This window comes from Pinus tabuliformis, chromosome 1_1 (assembly GCF_031772625.1).
Source record: "Pinus tabuliformis cultivar Carrire ecotype Pingquan chromosome 1_1, CPIR1, whole genome shotgun sequence".
NCBI classification, from domain to species: Eukaryota; Viridiplantae; Streptophyta; class Pinopsida; order Pinales; family Pinaceae; genus Pinus; species Pinus tabuliformis.
This window is the reverse complement of record NC_142297.1, coordinates 587,668,753-587,691,966: the sequence shown is the minus strand read 5'-3', so window position 1 is coordinate 587,691,966 and position 23,214 is coordinate 587,668,753. Positions and strand designations below refer to the sequence as shown.

The window sequence follows — 23,214 nt, the reverse complement described above, 5'->3', positions numbered from 1 at the left end:
TCGAAGTAGATATTATAAATCATAACAAAGGAGAACTATCAAATCTTCTAGGGTCCTTCAAGCCAAAGACCACAAAGGAACGAGATGACCACCAAGACTATTGAACCTTAAAGAATCATTTTGCGTTGAAGAAAAAAACCAAATAACATTGGATGTGGAGGTGAAATCCTTAGGATAAATGTGCAAGTCACTCTCCTTTATGAGATTAGACTAGGCAAAGAATTGAACAATGTACGGTTTATGGCACTTGTATAGTACCTAAAACTCTGTTTAGACAAAGAAATTTAAAAAGTGTAGGTCTATAGAATTCAATATTTGGAAAGAAAAATTATTATAAGTGAAATGTTTGCTTGTTGAGGCAAAAACATTCAAATGTATTTTTTATTTGTTGTGATGTTGGGTTGTTCCATCTTTGAGGAAGAACGACTTTTCACTATGATCTTGCAAGTTCGACTTTTAAACTGTCAGGATCTCTAGAAATATTATTCTGGCCATGTGCTTTTCCAATGTCCTCCATTTCCCCCTTTTGTCACCTCACAAAGGAAGTGCACCCATGAGGTCAGTCTATACCCCTACTTCACATCCAAATAATTCTTTACCATTTTCAATTTATAAAACAAATGACGACAAAACTGCTGCAGTAAATTCATTTACAAGGATGATCATGAACAGAGAAACCTTTTCCTATATCATTGATTTTTAGTGCAAGAAAACAAATGAAGGAGAAATGGTTTGATTCTTCACAGTACCTGAACAAGACCTAACTACGAACAAAGTGTGTTCAAGAGCTAATCTGCCATTTCTCCACCTGTGCCATCACCTCTCTCAATGTGTGGACTGGATTTAAATGCGATGCATTCCTCTTGAAAATTTTGTCGAATTATACCTATAGCTCATCAATTATCCTTGACCATTTTTCGTACCAAATTTATTCAAACCAGATCAAATACAGATCATGTCAAGCACAAGAAAACCAAAACAACAGTTTCCCCAACACTGAATCTGGTCAAAGCATTTTCATTAGTTTCACCAAACACCCTGAAACAACAACAGAAAGAAGCAAAAACCCTAGGCACATCTCGTTAAATTCACTGCATCTTCATTTTCCCCTTGCTCCAAAGATTAATAAACATTTTAGAGCTAGCACGCTTATGCTTTCTCTATGCATTGACTCAATTTCATATTTCAACTACATGGTGCCTAAATATGAAAAAGTTTTATTTTGTAAAAAATCATTTTAAAATAATATTTTAAAATGTTTAATTAACAGAATGAATATATATGTAATGTAATTGGAAACCTTCATTATATAGTATTTTTTTTTATATTACAAGGTATAATGTCATAAAGGTAAAGAGTTTGGATGTCAAACATATTATAATAGTTGAAATTGGGAATATTTTTTTTCTATAGTAGTTTATATCTTTTTTAACTCAAGATCTACTAAGTGCTAAGAAGGATCTAATTTCTTGAGGTATAAATTTTATTTAGAGTGAAAAGAGATTTTATCCTTCTAAATATTTAGTAAATCTAGAGTTAAGATGGATCTAAGCTAAGATGGATCAAAATTATTTAGTAATGCATAAAATTTCTAGTAACTTGTTAACAAAAACAAAATTTACATCAGGTACCAGATTAATTTTTAAATTTTGTTGTTGATAAGCCCTTCTTGTCCTCTCATCCTTTCTTCGCACATTAAGGTCTAGGAGAATAGATAAACCTCCATGTATCTTATGCTTTTGAGCATGATGATATTCTAGTTTTTTAAGTAATCAAACATAATTTTTTTTTTTTTTTGGTAACTAGGTAACGGTTAGGCTGGGGTCAGCCTACTTATTGGTTGTAAGAAGACTGGTACACCCAGAATGGGATGCTTATCACCAAGATTGTGCAAGGCTTTAGTCAAGCCTGGACACCGTTGGGAAGTTTAATTCCCCCAAAGTGGCTTCCACTCCTCTGCCCCTCCCCATGATGCTTAAAATTGTGACCAAGCAGGGACTAAACCCCATGTAAACCTACTGGTCTATACCACTTGTTAGTTCGTCATATTTTTATTCTTGGACTATAATAGTCATTTACATTAATCATTTTTAATTTTTAATTATGTCGCTTATTATCTAGTCATATATTTTAGTCCTGGACTAAATTAGTCATTTAAGTTAGTCGTTTTTAGTTGAGTCACTTAATATCTAGTCATATATCTTATCCCTAGACTAAATTAGTCATTTAAGTTAGTCATTTTTGGTTCAGTCACTTAAAATTGCTCAAATTTAATAGTAATTCACTTGAAATAATTGTGGTGACTAACTTTTTTAGTCGCGTAGTCACTAATCTCCCATTTTGTACTAGTGATGCAACCTGTGACCTTTCACCTCCCTTTTCTCCTAATTTCCATTATTTTCATAAATAAATGTGCCAAAAATGCCATATTGTCATTCCAAAGCCTTAGCCATTGCCTTTGCCAATTTCCTTAGCCATAAACAATCAAATGAAAACCCACTAGGATGTCTTGCCCAACATTCAACTTGGAATAAGTGTCCCATCTATCATGGTTATTATTTTTTCCTTTATTAACTTGTATTACATGGAATTTCACCAAAGTTGTTACGAACCCTCCCCCTTGGGGAACACCATCCTCGGTGTTATACCACACCAAGACCTTAGCAAAACTGTTGAAAAGAAAACATACTACCCATGGAACCTTATAACATAGCTCGATGCAATATTTACAATGATCACCCTGCTGAAATAAAACCATCATGACAACATAATAACATGACATCGTAATAACATGACACCCATACCACTAGTTGGAGCTTTATAACTTAGCTCATGGAAGTATTTACATCTTTATACATATGTGCATATAGAAAAATCATCAAAACATATACCAGAACATATACCAAAATCACACCAAAACATTAAGCCAAAACTGCTTTGCCTGAACCAGCAAACAAGGAAGGATACATAGCCCACATCTGATCCACCATCTCCCATGTAGCTTCATCGGGCCCAAAGTGCTTCCATTGCACTTTAACTTGCTTGATTGCTCAGTTCTTGAGCATGAACACCTTTTTTTTTAATAGACACTAAAGCTATGGCTGGAATTCTCCATTCGGTTCCATCTACAATACAGACCGGTCAATCACATGATCAACATCCTTAACATACTTCTTAAGCAAAGATACATGGAAAAAATCATGGACTTTCACTATTGGAGGCAGTGCAAGGTTATAGGCTACTGGCCCAATCCTCTCAATGATACTGAAGGGTCTACAAAACTATGGTGTCAGCTTGGCACATGATCCAATCTGCAAGGATCTCTTCTTTGGTTTGATGCGCAAGTACACCTATTCCCCGACTTGAAACTCCTTGAACAACCTATTCCTATCTGCATAACTCTTATGCCTATCCTATGTTGCCTTTAGATTCTTCTTGATCACCTGCATTTCCCATTCCATGTCTACCAACATATTTGGTCCAATAAATACCCTGCTAATCGGATCACTCCAACTGATAGGAGTGTTATAACTCTACCCATACAATGCCTCAAAAGGACTCATCCTCAATGAACCCTATTAATTGTTGTTGTATGCGAACTCTACCAAAGGAAGATACTCCTCCCACTTTCATTGTTGGTGCATCACATACATCCTCAACACGTCCTCCAATATCCAGTTGACCCTCTCTGTCTATCCATCTGTCTGCAAATGATAAGTTGTATTGAAGGCAAACTCTATGCCCAAACCTAAAAATAACTCCTTCCAAAACTTGGAAGTGAACTTTTCATCCCTGTCTGACACAATCCTCTTTGGAACACCATGCAATCTAACCACATCTCTGATGAATACTTATGCTACATCGCTAGCTGAGAATGTATACTTCACTGGAATGAAGTGTGCAACCTTCGTCAACCTATCCATAATAACCATGATGGAATCATGCTGTCTCACTATCTTCAAAAAATTGTAATGAAGTCCATGGAAATGACCTCCCATTTACACTCTGGAATTGTAATCAGTTGTAGAAGTCCATATTGATGTTTACATTCTTCTTTCACTCCCTGATAATCAAAACATCTAGCCATGAACTCTGCTACATCTCTCTTCAGATTCATCCAATAATAGAATTTTTTTCACTGTAGTCAATGTCTTTTGATAACCTGGGTGACCTGAATAAGGTTCCGCATGAAACTCTCTCAAGATCACCTTCTTGAGCTCACTGTTATCTAACACATATATCCTGTCTCTGAATCTAACGAATCCATTCGTTGTAAGACAATAATCCATACCCTATACACATGCACCTGTACCTATACCTGCACATGTACCTGTATGTGTACTACCACTTGTACCTCTACCAATACCCTATTGCAACCCGTGCACAATCTCCATATACCTGACATCATGATGACTTTCCTGCAAGATCCTATCCTATAGATTTGTCCCATATGAGCTCATATCTGCTAAGTGATTTACCTGTACCCACCTGCTGAGAGCATATGCCACCCTGTTCTCTTTACCTTTGATGTACCTAATCTCGAAATCAAGCTCACTGATCGTGGCCAACCATCTAGCCTGCCTGGAGTTCAGATTCAGTTGGTCAAACAAATACCTCAACCCAATGTTGTCACTCATAAGTACAAACCTCCTGCCAAGAAGATAGCGCCTCTACATATTCAATGCATGTATGATCGCTACTAACTCAAGATCATGTGTTGGGTAGTTCTACTCGTGCTCATTTAGTTTTCGGTACTCATAACACATCACCTGTCCATCCTACATAAGAAATCCACCAAGTCCTCTCTAGCAAGCATCTGTGCATACCACAAACTCTTTGTCCGGATATGAAATCTATAGCACTAATGCATGTGTCAATAACTGCTTAAGCTGCTCAAAGTTAGCCACACACTCCTCTGTCCATTCAAACTTCTTACCTTTCCTCTGCAGTGATGTGATAGGATAAGAAATCTACGAGAACTTCTTGATGAACCTCCTATAATATCCTGCAAGACCCATGAAAGATCTCACCTCATCCACACTCTTAGGAGCTACCCACTCCATTATGGCCCTTATCTTCTCGGAATCTACTGCAAAGCCTTCCTTGGAGACAACATTCCCCAAGTAGTGCACCAAAGTCTGAAAGAAATTGCACTTGCTAATCTTAGCATACAACTTATTCTCTCTCAACAACCTCAACACTGCTGCTAAATACTCGGCCTGCTCTTCCTCATTTTTAGAATATACTAGTATATCATCAATGAACACAATAAAAAACTTATCCAAATATGGACGCAACACACTATTAATCAAGCACATAAATGTGCTAGAGCATTAGTTAAGACAAATGGAATGACAACAGACTTGTAATGCGTCCTGAACGTAGTCTAGTAAATGTCATCCTCTTTTATGTGTACCTGATGGTATCCTGATCTCAAGTCGATCTTGGAGAACATTGTTGCTTCCTTCAGCTGATCGAACAAGTCATCAATCCTCGACAAAGGGTACCTGCTCTTGATAGTCACTTTGTTCAACTACCTGCAGTCAATGCATAATCTGATAGTACCATCTTTCTTCCTTACAAACAATACCGGTGCGCCCCATGGTGATACACTTGGCCTAATGTATCCCTTGTCCAAAATTTCCTTCAATTGCAACTTCAACTCAACCAACTCAGATGTGCTCATCTTGTAAGGTTATTTTGATGCTAGAGCTACCCCAGGCACTAACTCAATAGAAATTTATACCTCCTTGTGAAGTGGCAACTCTGTAATGTCCTCAGGAAATACATCCTTGAACTATTGTAAAACTGGGTACTTTCTCAACACATCCATATCCCCAACTTCCTTACCCTTATCACTAGAAAAGTGCACTGCGAATAACTTACACCCTTTCCTACGGCTACACTTTACTTGCATAGTTGTCACCATCCTAACTGATGTGGCTTTCTTCTTGCCTTGCAAGACTCTTGGTTCCCCATTGTCATCAACACACTCAATGGCTTTGTCATAACAGTCTACCTTGGTTCTATGAAGATAAAACTAATCCATTCCCAACAACATACTATATGATCCAAATGGTAATACATTTAGATGTGTTGCAGTAGGTATACCATTCAAATAAAATGCACAAGCTCTTACCCAATGATGAACTCGCTTCTTTGTACCTGTAGCCAACTGCACTAACCAAGACTCTGCATGCAAGTCCTTACTCAAACCACAATTATGCACTAAGTCAGGACTAACATAGCTATAATTAGATCCAGGGTCATTCAAAATAGAAATAAATTGATCAAAAATCTTACCATCCATCTCAATGATAGATGCGTGTTTTTCTTCCTACCTGTTGTCAACTGTTGTATAGATACGTGGAATACTCTGACCAACATCCCCAACAGTTTCCGCCTCCTATGCACTGTATATCTTAGGCCTACCATCCTAATTTTGTGGACAATATCTCTTAATTTGTTCCTTGCTACATGTCATATATTCCAACCAACCAGTGCCCTCACCTCTGTGCTTTTGCTGTTGTGACCCGTGTCCATGTCTAGTTGCATTAAACTTATTTTTCGGTGCCACATTCTCTTTCTCATCTGCATGCGGTGGCCTTGTCCTCTTAGGCTACCATTTACCTTTACCTTTGTCTTTTCCCTTCCATCCTTGCTGAGATTCATTCTTACGATTTGACTGTTCATAGCAATGCTTCAATTTCCTAATAAATTCCTCAAGTGACCGAGGCTCATCATACTCAATCCGATCTCTAAATGCTAATGGAAAACCACTAACAAATCACTGAACTTTAGCCTTCTCATTAGTAAGATATGATACATACCTCAATAGCTCCAGAAACTTGGTCGTGTACTCTTCATCTGCCACTAATCTCATCTTTAGCTCATAGAATTCTTTGGCCTTACTTTTGTAGTACCTCTCTGACAAGTACTTCTTCCTGAAAAGCCTCTTGAACTCCCGCCAACTCAATTCTTCTGTCATGATGTCTCTAACCCGCTTAACATCTTCCCACCGGATGTTTGTTTTACCTTTCCAGCCGAAGATCGCTTCTTTGGCCTTCATGTTATCTTTGTACTCATGAAACTCAAAGAATTTGTTCATCCCAATTATCCAAGCCTTTGCATCTTCCAACTTCTTCACATATCCATCAAAAGTAGGTGGTTTTTCTCTCTTAAATTCATCTGGTAAGTATCCCCTATCATTCCTCTTATAAGGATGATAGTGATGACGATCATGATGTTTATCAGAACCAGAACTAGAATAGTACATGTACTCATCGCCCCTTTTATCCAGAGTGTCCAATAATCTTCCATCTCTCACTGTATCAAATCTATCTGACCTTTGTCTACCAGGAGACCTACTGCCATATTCCCCATTAGTTTTATCCTCATGTCCATGGATGATCTAAAGTAACCCTTATCACTGCAAGTCTGACAAACTTTGAATAAGTATAGCATTGACCTATGTTTGTTTCCTTTGTGCCTGTATGCTCTGGTCATTATCTTCCTTACAACTCCTTATCTCTTCGTTCAAGCTTCTCAGTGTATCTGCCAAATCAAAAGTGTCCTCCACACCAAGCCGCTCATCTGATGCATAGGGGGATTCTATGCAGTCTACCACCTTGCTAGCCATTTGATCTTTTTCGTACAATGCATAATATGTCAGATAAAACAAATCAGAATAAATCAACACACCTTAGCATAATTCAGGGAGGATACCTCATATGTTAGATCAACAAATCAGCATGATACATGTATAACATAATCATAACATCATATAGCCGTATAACAAGTAAGTGCATTAACACATAAATATCATTCTAGCTAGGGTCTAGTCATCAATGCAAAACCATATCAACAATGCATGTTATGACCTCATGCATGACAACAACCATTACTCCATTGTACACATTGCCACATGCAACCATCAACATGCATAAGCAATGCATAATCAACTACACATATGCATAATCCATGTAGTGGAGCATAAGCGATCAATTCTTGTAATCAACCTACAAGGCTAACACATGTAATCAAAACATTCAAGAATGCACCTGACATACAAGGATAAAAGTAGGTGACATACAATCAACATGTAAGCGACATCTAACAATATGTAACCATTCATATACTCATGACGATGCATTCCACAAAATAAATCATCAAATTCTCCATGACAACCTTACTTTGACCATAATCAATCATCAAGAAAATATAACAAGCACATGGAATGTAAGTGTAAGAGACACACATGCAATTGGCATGCATACATGACCAATGCACACCGCTCATCCAGTCTGAGGGGTGAACCATGCTCTGATACCACTCTGTAACACCCTCCTCCCACATTTACCCAAGTAACTAGCCAATTGGAGTAAACATGAGACGAGAGGCTACTATGATTGGATTTGACCTCCTATGTGACCTTAAGGAAGTGGAATCAACGAAAACATCACACATAGTCATCCAACATCAGCTTTAGAATCCTCAGGAGACAAGTCATCCACTCAGACAAGTTATCACTAGGTCCCACTACTGTTATGGACATCTTAGGCCTCAGTCGCTCCCATGCTATGGGAAAAAGAGTGTTGAGAAACCCAAAGTCGCTCACACAGGCTTGCCTACCAGCGACTAGAGACTAAAATTGTTAGTTCTGTGCCAGCGAACATGGGATTTAAGCCACTTTTTCAGGCCCAGAGCCCAGGTCACTACCCAAAATGGAGTGATAGCTTAAAATCATTAAAAGTATAGGAAAAAATGATGCCAAAGAAATAATTTGAACAAGACCTTAACCAGACCCCTACTAGCTATGACAGGAATTTCGCCAAACATATCATCAACATGTAACCTACAAGTGTAAACAACAGAATTAAGTGTGTGGATCTCATACTTATCTGAGAATCGCTATGAACCATTGTTCCCTCATGTCATTTGTTGAATTATCATCTATTAGGCCTTAGATACATTATCCATTCATTTACAAGTAAAAGCATGTTGAGAGCCATACATAGCTGCTGTCATAAAACATACATATACCCAACATAATAGGGACAAAAATATCATAAACATATCAACCATAGAGTCCACATATACATCAGTACATTTACACATGAAAATCAAGGGAATGAATTTCTCATTAATGAATGCAATAAACCAACCGAAGATGGGACTACCACGATCCACCCGACCATAGAATGGTTGAGCCAAATTTCTCTTCAACCATTCACCCCCGTACCATATTCCAAGCATGAATATGGGAATCAAACTAAAATAACCAACCAGGTCATACCGAGGCTAAACCACCTCACCCTCATCAATAGAAACCAGGCTTTACTGTAATGCATTTCGTATCACTAGGCCAGCACAATGAACACATCATAATAGGCTTTACCGTGAACTCCACTTGGTCACTAGGCCAAACAAGCATGGATGCCATCGAATTTATCCACCTACACCGTGAGGAATTTTCCTGTCTCCTAGCCTCCCAAGCTTTACCGCAATCCAAACCCGGATTTCTAGGCCCTAAACCGAGACCCACTCTCCAAGCTTTACCACATATCCCAAACCCAGGATTACTAGGCCCAACAGAGAGAAAACCACCTCTTGGCTTTACTGTATATCCTGCCATTCACCAGAAAGGATTCCTAGACCCACCGAGGCAACATAATCATGGCTTTATCGCAACCCACAGTCTGGCTCAAGGGTCACTAGGCCAGTGGATTTACCGTGATCCACAGTCTGGTTCAAGGACCACTAGGCCATGTGCTCTATCATTCAGAGATCCACCCCACTCAACTTCGAATCCATCCAGTAATCCAACTCAACCAAAACATGAGAACCCCATCACACCATGGCTATTCGGAAATGGCAAGGCTAGGCTGAAAAACACTGTTACACCTAACAAAAGCCATGCCATGATAGAAAAGAACCACATGCAATGTCATGCATGCCAAGTCTAGCAAGAAAAATACACATGCAAGTCGATACCTGTAATGAAGCCTGTTGTAGTTGCTTGATCTTGCCTTTCCCTGCGTAATCTTTGCTTCCTCTTGCCTTCTTTTCCTTTCTTGCTCCAATGCCAAAATTGCTCCAAGAAAACTCTAAGTGTCCAAGAGTGAGAGAGAGAGAGAGAGAGAGAGAATAATGAGAAAGCTCCAAAACTCAACTAACAAAAAGTTACCAACTGATTCTCATAAGCCTTTTTATGAATGAGGCCTTTATTTTCTTCATTTTCCATTATTTTCTTTCAATTTCCTCCTCACATGCAACATGTGACCTTTCACCTCCATTTTCTCCTAATTTCCGTTATTTTCATAAATAAATGTGCCAAAAATGTCATTTTCCCTTTCCAAATCCTTAGCCATTTCCTTTGCCAATTTCCTTAGCCATAAACAATCAAATGAACATCCACTAGGATGCCTTGCCCAACATTCAACTTGGAATAAGTGTCCCATCAACCATGTTTAGTATTTTTTCCTTTATTAACTTTTATTACATGGAATTTTCACCACGACTGTTACATCTACAAAGTGGAGTTCCCATCCAATTCAAGTGTTTGGAGGCATGTCAGGATCTAGGAGAATTCTAGGAGAATTTTCAAAGTGGAGCACCAACCCAATTGAAGATGTTGGAGGCATGTCAGGATCTAGACTGTATGGGAGCGTCTATAGAGTGGAGCACATGCCCAAGTCAAGACGTTGAAGACATTGGAGACATTGGAGGCCTGTCAAGTTCTAGAATAAGTTTGGGATCGTCTACAGAGTGGATGACATGCCCAAGCCAAGACTTCGAAGGCCCGTCAGGTCCCCCACGAAGTCATTGCATGTTTTTTATATTTGAAGTTGTCTTATAGTTTATTTGTTCTAGATATAAGGTACACATTGGAAGTTCTATGGTTATGGCCATATCCAATTCAAATCATTTGTGCTTATATGCATGGTTACATGTCAAATTCCAATATGGAGCACATTACATTGAATATGCCTTCAAACTTTTTAATTGTGAATATTGTCTAAAGCCTTTTCACCAACTTTGGGGTCATTTTGTTTCCGTTGAAGGTGTTCTTCAAATAAGCAGTATAAGCCTCTTTATATTGAAATTCAAAGTACTCACTTCAAATAAGGCCAATGACCTTTGTTTTTTAGGAGCCTATTATCTTATTTAATCCAATTGAGTGATACATTGAAATCAGGTGATATGATTTTTCAAAGTAGGCTTGATGGCTTGTTCCATCTTTCAAAATGGCATGATCACATCTTCAAAGAGGCTCAATATAGAGGGCCAAGTTTTCAAAAGCATTTAATGAGCAATATTTCAAAACAACCAAATGACCTATTTCCTTGTGTCAAGGAGAGATTTTGAAAGCATCTAACGAGGGATCTTTCAAAATGACTTGGTGGTCCATTTCCTCCATCATGATGATATTTATAAAGCACCTAATACATGATCTTTGGAAATAGTGTGATGGTTTATTCATTGCATTTTGTAGACCTTTAGAAAATGCCCAATGGATGATTTTTCAAAAATGGCCTCATGGTCCTTTTCTTCACATCTCTTTCAAAAGTGTTTGATGGACAATCTTTCAAATGACCTAGTGACCTTTCATTAAGGTAATTTTGAGGTCTAAAATGGACCTCCTAAGAAAAATGTACAACCAAAATAAACTTTATAACAACCAATAGGATTCAATATAATGATGTCAACCATGAGGGATGATTCACCATTTTGGAGTAAAAAATAAAAGGATTAAAAAATAATAAAACTATTTTTTTCAACTTGTATTTTCAACTTATTTCCCTAAGGTTTTTCTCAAATTTTGAGCGGGAGTACTCGTTGGATGCAAAATTTAATTCCTCATCCAAGAAGTACCCAAGTTGCATACTTTTGATGGACCTTGCTACACAAAAAATGAGAAATACATGAACAATCGTGATTGCAATCATGTTTTTAATGTATTTCTCATTTTTTGTGTAGCAGAGTCTATCGAAAGTATGGAACATGGGTACTCCTTGAATGAGGAATCAAATTATGCATCCAACGAGTGTTTCTCCTCAAAATTTGAGTAAACCCCTAGGGATATAAGTCGAAAATACGAGTTGAAAAAATAGTTTTTTTCTTTTTTCTCTCTAATATTTGATGATGTAATCTAATATTATTTTATTAATTTTACTATTATTTTATAATTTCCTTAGGAGGTCCATTTTATACCTCAAAATTCCCGTAGCGTTCCTTACATTGGGTTGATCTTTCAAATATCCTTACAGGAAATATTTTAAAATAGCTCAATGACATATTTCCTTCCATTAGGCAAATATTTCGAAAGTGCCCAATTAGTGATCCTTAAAAATAACCCAATGACCTATTTCCTTTCTATCCAAAGGAACTTTCAAAAGAGTTCTTTGGATCAATCATTCAAAGGGAGGAGTCACAACTTTGTGTTATTGAAGTAATACCTCAAATGGACCCAATGTGAGCATGACAAGGGAGTTGTGCGTAAACTCTGACCCACGTATTGTGATTTAATTTGAATTGAAATGAGTATAGAAACCCAAAAAATCAAGTCTACAGAGAAGTGAAATTTTTTTACTATTACTCAAATGTGGTCATGAAGAGAGATGGTTACATGGAAATTTTGTAACATTGTAAAGTTGGAAATATATATATATATATATATATATATATATATATATATATATATATATATTCAATTTGGTTTCAAAAGACAAATTGTTATCCTCTCCACTAAGCTCAAATCTTACTTATAGCCGATCACTCCTAATGAGTCAATTGTTTTTTAAAAACTCTTTTTGAGTTGTGAGTAATATCTCTCTCACTTACAAGTGGGTATATATATATAGATATGAAAAATTACATGTAGTTTCTATTCTACAAAGACTGAAGATGCCACCTGTTATCACTCAAGAAAAAATAGTTTAAATTCTGAACATCAATTTTTTAAATTTGTCAAAGGGTTGGTGTCAGTTTTGGGCCTAGTCTTTTCATCTTGTTTTAGAGTCTTGTTAAGAGTCTTGTTAGTATGTCAAATGGGGTCAATTCTCTGTTTTAGTCCATCACTGGTCTCACACTGCACCTAAGCTCCATATGTCAATCCTATTTCAAAGTCCATAGCGCAGAAACCTCGGTCGAGGTGATTTCGTAGCGCAAAACACCGATTTTGCACTAACTGCGCTACGAAATCGGGAATTCGTGCTGATCCATAGCAAATCTCACCCCAGCTGTCATATTTTCTGCAAGAAGTTTACGGGGATAGCATGTGCAAGGTCTTACATGTCGGTCTTGACGCGTGTTCTGTAGCCTTCAAATTTGATTCTTGCCTGTACTATTCAAATCGGGATTTCCATCCAAAACCAAATCTGAAAATTCTCTATTAAGACCGAAACTTCTGATTCTGGTTTCGATTTGTGATCAATCTGGCACTATGACTTCTGGGAAGAACAGGCTCTTGCCACCTTCTTTTGTTTCTAATTTTCAAAATGTCTTGAAGAACAGAAAGATAGAAAAACCCCCAGAAGAAGATAATTCCAAATCTGAAGGAAGTAAATGCGGTAAAGGTGCTTCAGCTTGAAACGGCTGCAGGTGCTGCTATAAGTTTTTGATCGTGCAATTGGTGTCAATGTTCCAAGATCACGCTTTCCCCCAGTGAAGGCAACTTCAGATTTACTACTTGTGCAGTCTATTTTGTATAAATTAATCATGGTTGCTGATTTCAATGTTAAAGTTGTTCAGCAGGCATTACTTAAAATGCTAGAAGGAACAGTTGTACATGTTCCAGAAAAGGGAGCTCGCAAACATCCTTGTGGTGATCATATTCAGATTGATACAAAGGATATTCCCTTTATATGTGGCAGGGCTTTCGTGGATCTAGAGAAAACGATTTCTGAGAGACGGCAAGATTCTTCTATTGGCTTTGGAGCGCCTGTACGAGCTAATATGAGGGCTGGTGGCCTGACAAATGCTGCGGTGACATCATCCTTGCTAGAGTCGGTTGAGAGTAGTGATCTTATTGCATATGGCTTAATACCAGAGTTCATTGGACGATTTCTTGTGCTTGTTAGCCTCTCAGCGTTGACTGAAGACCAACTTGTTCAGGTGCTCATGGAGCCTAAAAATGCACTAGGAAAGCAATACAAGAAAATGTTTGAGATGAACAATGTGAAGTTACATTTCACTGAGGATGCCCTTAGGCAGATTGCACAGAAGGCAATGGTCAAGAGTACTGGAGCCCGTGGTTTGCGTTCTATCCTCGAGATCATTTTGACAGATGCCATGTTTGAGATTCCAGATGCAAAAACAGGGCTGGATTTATTTGCCTATGTTATCACAACTGGCGATAGAAATGCTTGCTTGTGCTCGTATTGGTGCTGTTCATTTGGTTGTATTTGCTGGATTTTCAGCAGAGTCCCTTGCTCAACGAATTGTAGACCGCAAACCTAAAGCACTGCTAACTTGTAATGCTGTCCACCAGGGTGCTAAAGTTATTAATCTGAAAGAAATAGTAGACTCTGTACAGGTGGAATCATCTAAAAATGGAGTTTCTGTAGGTGTCTGTTTGACATATGCAAATGAGTTTGCATTAAATAAAGAAAACACACCATGGAAGAAAGGAAGAGATATCTGGTGGCATGATACAATTCCAAAATACATGACCGAATGTGAAGTTGAATGGCTTGATGCAGAAGATCCACTGTTCCTTTTATATACAAGAGGTAGTACAGGGAAACCAAAAAACTGCATCAGGCTTGCATGCCTTAGCACGTCTTGTGAACTTGACAATTCTGGATCTGAAGATGTGCTCAGGGATTCATGGTGGATTGGTGCATCCAAAAGGGCTTACAAACTTGAAGGAGCTGCAAATTTCTTGAAGTCTTGTTGCTTTGACATATCTCAACATAAAGTCATGTTGTAGATAATGCATTAGACTATGGTTTGGTGAATAAACAGCAGTTTCATAGTGCGCTACGAAACTGCTGAAAATAATGCCCAACGCACAGCAGTTTCGTAGCGCGCCACGAAACTGCTGTAGCTACATAATTAAAACTCAGTCAACCAGTTTTGAGGGACCGAGGAGAAATTTTTGAGAAAGGAATCTTTTCAAAGGATCATATAACAGGTGCCAACATTCAACAAAGGAAGAAACAGGTGGCAGAAGCTTATATTCGAACCCTAAACTTTTTTGTTATAAAGTGACCAGAATTACTATGGTTCAAGATATGTCAGACAGCTTGGAGAGGGTCTTGTCTTCACACATGGAAAGCGTTGACAGCACATCAAGGACGTGGCATTCTGATATATTTTTGCATAATCAAAGAAGAACGGCATGGCTCATTGGTTTCGAATATCATTGAGGAAAACTGAAGGCAGATAAACAGGGGCAGTTTCCTACCTTTCAGGGGCAATGGAGAAGATGTGACATTAAGGGCAAGCAGGCAGCTACAAACACCTACCTCAGCCAAAACTAAAAAGACCACTTGTCAAAGAGTGAGAATGATTGTAATTAAGGCTATTATTAGCATGATATGGAGTTAGACTCCTATTTGACTTAGATCTCTTAAAAAGTCCAGTTAGCAGTTTGTTACATTTAATAGGTAGTTAGAATTTGAATAGGTGTCATATCAAGCAAAATTGGAGTTCCCCTCGCATTGGAGGAGGAAGCTCAGTCTTGTAAAGAATTCTATATATAGCAGGAACAACAATGTACTCAGGAGGAGGAAATTCTCAAAGAAAGAGAGAACTTTGTGTTATTGTATGTGACGGTATGTTTTCAGGATAATATAAGGAGTTGATTTCACTACTCAGGTTTCAGCAAGGGTTTTTTAATGTTCGATTTTCTTCATGGTCTCTTTCCTATACTTACTTGCAGTAGTACAGATACATGTTACTTAGAACTCGTTTGAAGATGCTCTAATTTCCTTCATGTATTTGTGGACTGTGTTCCTACACTATATCTCTGTTCTACTTCTATGTGAAAGCCCTCTATGCCCTGACTTCCATGTGAATTTAATCTCATTGTTGTACTGAAACACACCTTGACTCCATGGCCCAATGAATAGTTTCTAATTGTGTTTCCACCACTCACATTTTACCTTTGTTTCACAAGAGTTAGCCATCTTGATCATAATCGAAAACCTTTAATCCTTTGAGAGAGCCCTCTCAGGTTGGGGAGGCTAAACCTCAGCCAAAAGTAGGTTTGAAACAGTTACTTGAAGTCTTCCTGGTCTGCAGCCTTCCAGGGCCTGATTTTGAGATAACACCATACATGAAAATCTAGCTCTCACTAACTTAATTGTTAAATATAAAATCATTGTTTGTTAAATATTTTTCAATATAATACAACATATGCATAATGAATTTATTTTTCCAAATAGATATAAATGCACCATCAATATTACTAATTGAGACATTTTTATCTCTTGCAAGTGGTTCGATCAACTTCTCCCCATAAAATTTGAACTAGTATTTAATAAGAACTAAAGCCCACACAATCTAATTAATCTACACCTCATAAATATCTATTAAATTAATTACATATACATATATAAATACATATAAAATTTAAACTTACACCAATTTTAATAGATTGAAAATACCATACTTAATATAAACTACACAAAATTTTTAATTAAAAGAAAAAAAAACTTTATATAATGTTATAAAGTTTTCTATATTATTTAGACCATTAATAATGAAAAATATAAATATACATTTAAAAAAAAAAAAAAATTAAAATAACTTACACCAATTTTAATAGATTGAAAATACCATACTTAATATAAACTACACAAAATTTTTAATTAAAAAAAAAAAAAAAACTTTATATAATGTTATAAAGCTTTCTATATTATTTAGACCATTAATAATGAAAAATATAAATATACATTAAAAAAATAATTAAAAATTAAAATAAACTTAAAATACACATAAATTCTACATACAGAAAACTTTTGATTTTGTCTACATTTGATAGATGTATATATTAAAATGTAAATTTGTTAAAATGATAAGTACTTAAATATAAATTGAGAGCTTCAAAGATTGGAAATTAAAATATAAATATAAATTTTTATTTAAATTTTTTAAAATAATAAAGAGTTTAGAGTTATAGAGATAAAGAATTAAAAAATAAAGAAAATTTTTAGAGTTAAAAATATATTTTTTCGATATTTTTAGTTAAATTTATTAATAAGTAATTGAAAAAATATTAGATAGATTTTTAATAATAAATTCATTTTTTTGGTACAATTAAATATCAATCTAATAAATTTATAAATATAATAATACTAATAAATTTTAATGTAATTTTTTTAAATTTAATTTAATTTAATTTAACCAAAAAAATTTCGAATGTTAATTTACATTAAATTTTACCAAGATAATTTAATAACTTAAAATAATGATATTTTGTAACCTTAAAATGTGAATTTTGTGATTTATGATTAATACAAAAAAATTCCAATAAAATCACTTATCAGATTTTATGTGGACGTTTGAACCACTTATCGTTGTACTTATGCATCATAAAATGAACCATCTTAACATTAACAAATGAAATATTTGAAAACAATCTTAATTTGAAGCGCAGCCGGGCAAGCCCTTCTTCCGTTTCAAGCACCCGTCCAAGTCAAGACTTTGGAGGCCCGACAGGTTCCCCACTGAGTCTGGGAGTGTCTGCAGACGCCTGCACAAGCTCAAGTGAAGACTTTGGAGGCCCGACAGGTTCCCCACTGAGTCTGGGAGTGTCTGCAGACTCGAGCACCCGTTCAAGTGAAGACTTTGGAGGCCCGACAGGTTCCCCACTGAGTCTGGGAGTGTCTGCAGACTGGAGCACCCTTCCAAGTGAAGACTTTGGAGGCCCGACAGGTTCCCCACTGAGTCTGGGAGTGTCTGCAGACTCGAGCACCAGTTCAAGTGAAGACTTTGGAGGCCCGACAGGTTCCCCACTGAGTCTGGGAGTGTCTGCAGACTGGAGCACCACCACAAGTCAAGACTTTGGAGGCCCGACAGGTTCCCCACTGAGTCTGGGAGTGTCTGCAGATTGGAGCACTGGCTCAATTGAAGACTTTGGAGGCCCGACAGGTTCCCCACTGAGTCTGGGAGTGTCTGCAGACTGTCGCAGTTGTTCCAGTGAAGACTTTGGAGGCCCGACAGGTTCCACACTGAGTCTGGGAGTGTCTGCAGACTGGAGCACCACCTCAAGTTAAGACTTTGGAGGTCCGACAGGTTCCGAGGGAGTATCTGCAGACGCCTGCACGAGCTCAAGTGAAGACTTTGGAGGCCCGACAGGTTCCCCGCTGAGTCTGGGAGTGTCTCCAGACGGTCGCAGTTTCTCAAGTGAAGACTTTGGAGGCCCGACAGGTTCCCCACTGAGTCTGGGAGTGTCTGCAGACTCCTGCACGAGCTCAAGTGAAGACTTTGGAGGCCTGACAGGTTCCCCACTGAGTCTGGGAGTGTCTCCAGACGGTCGCAGTTGCTCAAGTGAAGACTTTGGAGGCCCGACAGGTTCCCCACTGAGTCTGGGAGTGTCTGCAGACTCGAGCACAAGTTCAACTCTGGGAGTGTCTGCAGACTCGAGCACAAGTTCAAGTGAAGACTTTGGAGGCCCGACAGGTTCCCCACTGAGTCTGGGAGTGTCTGCAGATTGGGGCACTGGCTCAATTGAAGACTTTGGAGGCCCGACAGGTTCCCCACTGAGTCTGGGAGTGTCTGCAGACTCGAGCACCCGTTCAAGTGAAGACTTTGGAGGCCCGACAGGTTCCCCACTGAATCTGTGAGTGTCTGCATACTCGAGCACCCGTTCAAGTGAAGACTTTGGAGGCCCGACAGGTTCCCCACTGAGTCTGGGAGTGTCTGCAGACTGGAGCACTCTTCCAAGTGAAGACTTTGGAGGCCCGACAGGTTCCCAATCGACTCTGGTAGCGTCTGCAGCTGCTGGCACGTCAAGTGAAGACTTTGGAGTCCTGATAACTTCCCAAATTCATTTGAAATAGTTTTAAGATAACGAGTTCTCAGAAAAACTTTTTCAAGATGCTTCAGTTTTCCAATGGACTTTGGAACCTTTGAAAGGGGAGCATCAATATGCAACTCCCTCAATTGCAGAGGTGCCTGCAATGTTCACATGCATTATTAAAGTGAGTTTGAGCCTCTACAGCATTTTCGCATTGTGTCATACGATAACAACACGCTAGTACAACAATTCATACACTATTAAAAAAGGTAACTAGATCTGTTAAGAAAACAAATGACTACCTGAAATTCATGTTGCCAGAGTGTTTTCAGTCGGTTCCCCTCTATATGTAACACACTTAAATTATTTAATGGAATCGAGGGAGCTAAAGAGGACTTCAGACAGTGCTTCCAGCGCAGATATTTTAATGGAATCGAGGGAGCTAAAGAGGACTTCGGACAGTCCTTCCAGTGCAGATATACTAGCGGCGGTAACTGTTCACTGCTGAATATTCGTTCAACAGAGTCACTTTCAGTCCCACGCAGCTGCAACATGCTTCGGTTGGACCTGCTAACTCCACGCACCTGAATTGTTCACCCCCAGCTGTTAGTTTTAAGATTTAAAAATTGACAGACAATTTTGATAACACGAAGCTATTTTGAAAGTCCGTCGAAAGCTTCAGAATACTTACAAATGATGGACGAGCCATATTATCAGGAAAATTCTCTGTGAAGTGCCAAAGACGACGGGGATGTTCTTGACCTTCAGCTATATCTCTGCCTAGGTCTCGAAGGTGGTCGTGCATTCTGAGACAGTTTTCACCGTCCACCTCCACGAGGCATCTGTTTTCCAGCTTCCAAAGACCCAGCAACCCTTCCCAGTTGGATCCATCCCATACTCTTATAGCGGCATCCCTGTCTTTCCCTGTAAAGAAACAGGCGATATCTAAAAATATTTGCTTTTCCTCCTTATCTAGAGCATCATAGCTAATTCTAAGTGTGCTCCCTATATCTTCCGGAACTACTTCGGAGGTTTTGCGCAATTGCGCATTCCAATGCTTCAAGTCATCTTCTCCACGAAGAAGCGCCCCAAGCACTTTAAGCGACAGGGGCAAACCATCGCAGACATTCAAAAACTCCTTAACAACTTCTTCAAATCCTACAACAGGACGGGGTTGACCGAAGGCATGCCAGCAAAAGAGCTCTTGCGAGTGCTTTACATTGAGACCTTTCAGTGTGTAAATGGATGACTCATCAATACCGAAGTTTCTAAGCACATCCTTATTACGAGATGTAATTAAAATTAAGCTACCTACATGAATAGTATCTATAACTGGTGCACATAATGCATTCAGTTGATCAATATTATCAATATCATCTAAAATGATGAGAGACCGTTGAGAATCTCTTTTGAGCCTCTCTTTGAGCATCCCTGTGCCTTCAGCGACGCTATTTATTTGTGCATCGAATTTAATCAGCTCCTTAAGAAGGCTACTCTGCAGGGAAGGTAAATATCCGGATCTGACATCAAATAAGAAGCAAGATCGACTGTAATTTGATCTCTCTCTCTCTCGGTTGAAGAATTTTTTAGCGAGGGTAGTTTTCCCGACCCCGCCAAAACCTACAATTCCAAAAATTGTAGCCTTCTCGCTTTGCCGCTGCAGTGACAATTTTCTGTCCACATCTTTAATTTTTTCATCGAGGCCAGTAGGATATTTGGCGACGTCGAGAGGCGGTTTGCGAGCCTTTTCCACAACCTGTTGGACGACCTCCTGGACGAGCTGCGACTCTTCCCTGAACAATATTCAAATCACAGTTAATCGACTAACGAGAAATATCTAAATAAATAATCTGTTATATACTTATGAAGCCAGCAAAGTACAAAACTCAAATAATAGGGAGAGTTGGAGGGTCTTACTTGTCCTTCAGCTCAAAACCGACTATATCCGCCACAGCAGAAAGAGCATTCCTCCATTTTTCTATGGTCTTGGGGTCGTACCGTGGTTCCTGAGAATCAGATGCTCTCTTCCTTTCAAGCACGCCCAAATCTCTAGCATAAACTCGATCTCCGTCGCGCGTCCACCGAAGATCTGCGGGCTCGACTTTGTAGAAGACCGGAATTATTGTGGATCCCGACTCCAACATCTGTACGAGTTCATCGAGACACCATCTAGATTGAGCATAATTTGGAGAGAATATCGCTACATGAACAGTGGCTGTTCGAATAGCCCCTTCGATTTGGGCATCCAACTTCTCTCCTCTTTGCAGTTCTTCCTGGTCCAGAAAAACTGATAATCCGAGTTTTTTAAGGCGATTGTAGATATCTTTAGCGAGTCCTTCCTTCACATCAGGACCGCGGTGATTTAGAAACACTTGATACACATAGCTGTTGGTATTGCCCTGGGAGGTGGATGCGGAGGATGTTCCGTCACGGGCGGGGGTAAAGTTAACGTTTGCCATTGGATACAGAATAACAGAAAGTGCGCTGAGCCTCAATATTTGCGTCTGAAAGATTCAGGAGGGCAAGGAACTTACCAGCTGCACCTTTGCTATTATTGCCTGTGTATCAACACCCCAATGGTTGGGCACAGGATTGAAAACAAAACAGCTTTGGAATGTGGTTGATTACTGAGCTTCTCATTTCCTTGAGCAAACCAAGTGGCGATATATATTGAAGTTTAATCGTAATCTGAACGGTGGAATTTGGAAGCATGAAGTTTCGGGCCAATTTTCCTTTCAATTTCGTCACAGCAAGCATCAAGTTTCCTGGCAATTTCCCCTTCGTCGTGTCACAGCATTATTGACCATTGCCATCTATCAGTTCCTGTACGCGTAAAGCATTTGGAAGGCCTGCGTTCATTTCCTTGCGCAAATTTGCTTTACCAAAGATAAGATTCCTTCAGTTGGGACCCAATAGTTTATGCAAACAAGCTTGCATCCACCAACCCATGATATGATTCGTTGCATTTGATATACACCGTGTTGAATTTGATTTAATATTTCGGGCCCATTTTTCCTTCCTCCTGTCACAGCAAGCATCAAGTTTCCTTTCTATTTCGTCACAGCAAGCATCAAGTTTCCTGGCAATTTCCCCTTCGTCGTGTCACGGCATTATTGACCATTGCCGTCTATCAGTTCCTGTACGCATAAAGCGTTTGGAAGGCCTGCGTTCATTTCCTTGCTTTACCAAAGATGTGATTCCTTCAGTTGGGACCCAATCGTTTATGCAAACCAGCTTGCATCCACTCACCCATGATATGATTTTTTGTGATGAGACGTTAAGTCTCCGACCAAAACAGGTGGCATCCACTGACATAACATCCACTGACAAAACAGGTGGCCAATTTCCCTTCGTTCCGTCACAGCAAGCATCAAGTTTCCTGGCAATTTCCCCTTCGTCGTGTCACAGCATTATTGACCATTGCCATCTATCAGTTCCTGTACGCAGAAAGCGTTTGGAAGGTCTGCGTTCATTTCCTTGCTTTACCAAAGGTGTGATTCCTTGAGTTGGGACCCAATCGTTTATGCAAACCAGCTTGCATCCACCCACCCATGATATGATTCTTTGTGATGAGACGTTAAGTCTCCGACCAAAACAGGTGGCATCCACCGACATAAAAGACAAGTGCGTGGTAATTTCATGGTGTACCCATTCCGCATTTTACGCGTGTAATTTCATGGTGTACACATTCCGCATTTTACGCGTTTCCTTGGCGCAACCAAAGATAAGATTCCTTCAGTTGGGACCCAAAAAGCAAGTGCGTGGTAATTTCGTGGTGTAGCCATTCCGCATTTTACGCGTTTCTCCGTCGACCAAATGCTTTGGATAGACCATTCATCTCTTTTGACTGCGACGACATATTTTGTGTTCGATTCACTGTCCACGACAGTTGGCGGTTGATGTTATCCCATCATCTTAATGGAAACCATTTTCCATAGACAACACTAGCCATGGATTTCAAATAAATGTCAAGACAACTTCACATCCTTGACTGCTTTAATCAATCATTAAATTGTTAATTTTTTTTTAACTTAATGGTCTTACCAGCATAATTGTCGGATAAATTTCATTTCCAATATTTATAAAAATTAAAATTAAAAAAAAAAATTATTAGATATACATCGTGTTGAATTTGATTTAATATTTTAAATATTATATATATATATATATTTCTATTATTTAAGTTTAGATATACTATTGTTTTTAGGTTTGATATAATTTTATGATATATAATTATAGTTTGGATA

At 38.6% G+C, this 23,214-nt stretch overlaps 1 protein-coding gene and 1 pseudogene across 1 annotated transcript; one reads left to right on the top strand and one right to left on the bottom strand.

Moving 5' to 3' along the window:
* The first annotated feature begins 13,704 nt into the window (after positions 1–13,704).
* Positions 13,705–14,932, top strand: LOC149214623 (CLP protease regulatory subunit CLPX1, mitochondrial pseudogene; annotated as a pseudogene).
* A 2,609-nt stretch (positions 14,933–17,541) lies between these two features.
* Positions 17,542–22,225, bottom strand: LOC149214622 (disease resistance protein RML1A-like). The gene is made up of 4 exons (XM_089392353.1): positions 20,885–22,225; positions 19,659–20,760; positions 19,270–19,551; positions 17,542–19,125 (listed from the first exon to the last, which is right to left on the bottom strand). The coding sequence occupies exons 1-4, from the start codon at positions 21,424–21,426 to the stop codon at positions 17,590–17,592; spliced, it is 3,462 nt and encodes a 1,153-aa protein (XP_089248479.1). The 5' UTR covers positions 21,427–22,225; the 3' UTR covers positions 17,542–17,589.
* Positions 22,226–23,214: the final 989 nt, after the last annotated feature.

What these genes read in the sequence shown, in the direction of transcription:
- LOC149214622 (XM_089392353.1), bottom strand. Translation starts at nt 21,426, where the DNA reads ATGGCAAACGTTAACTTTACCCCCGCCCGTGACGGAACATCCTCCGCA. An exon ending in ATATGGCTCGTCCATCATTT is followed by an intron (nt 19,552 to 19,658) that starts GTAAGTATTCTG and finishes TGAACAATTCAG; the next exon opens with GTGCGTGGAGTTAGCAGGTC. An exon ending in TCTGGCAACATGAATTTCAG is followed by an intron (nt 19,126 to 19,269) that starts GTAGTCATTTGT and finishes TGAACATTGCAG; the next exon opens with GCACCTCTGCAATTGAGGGA.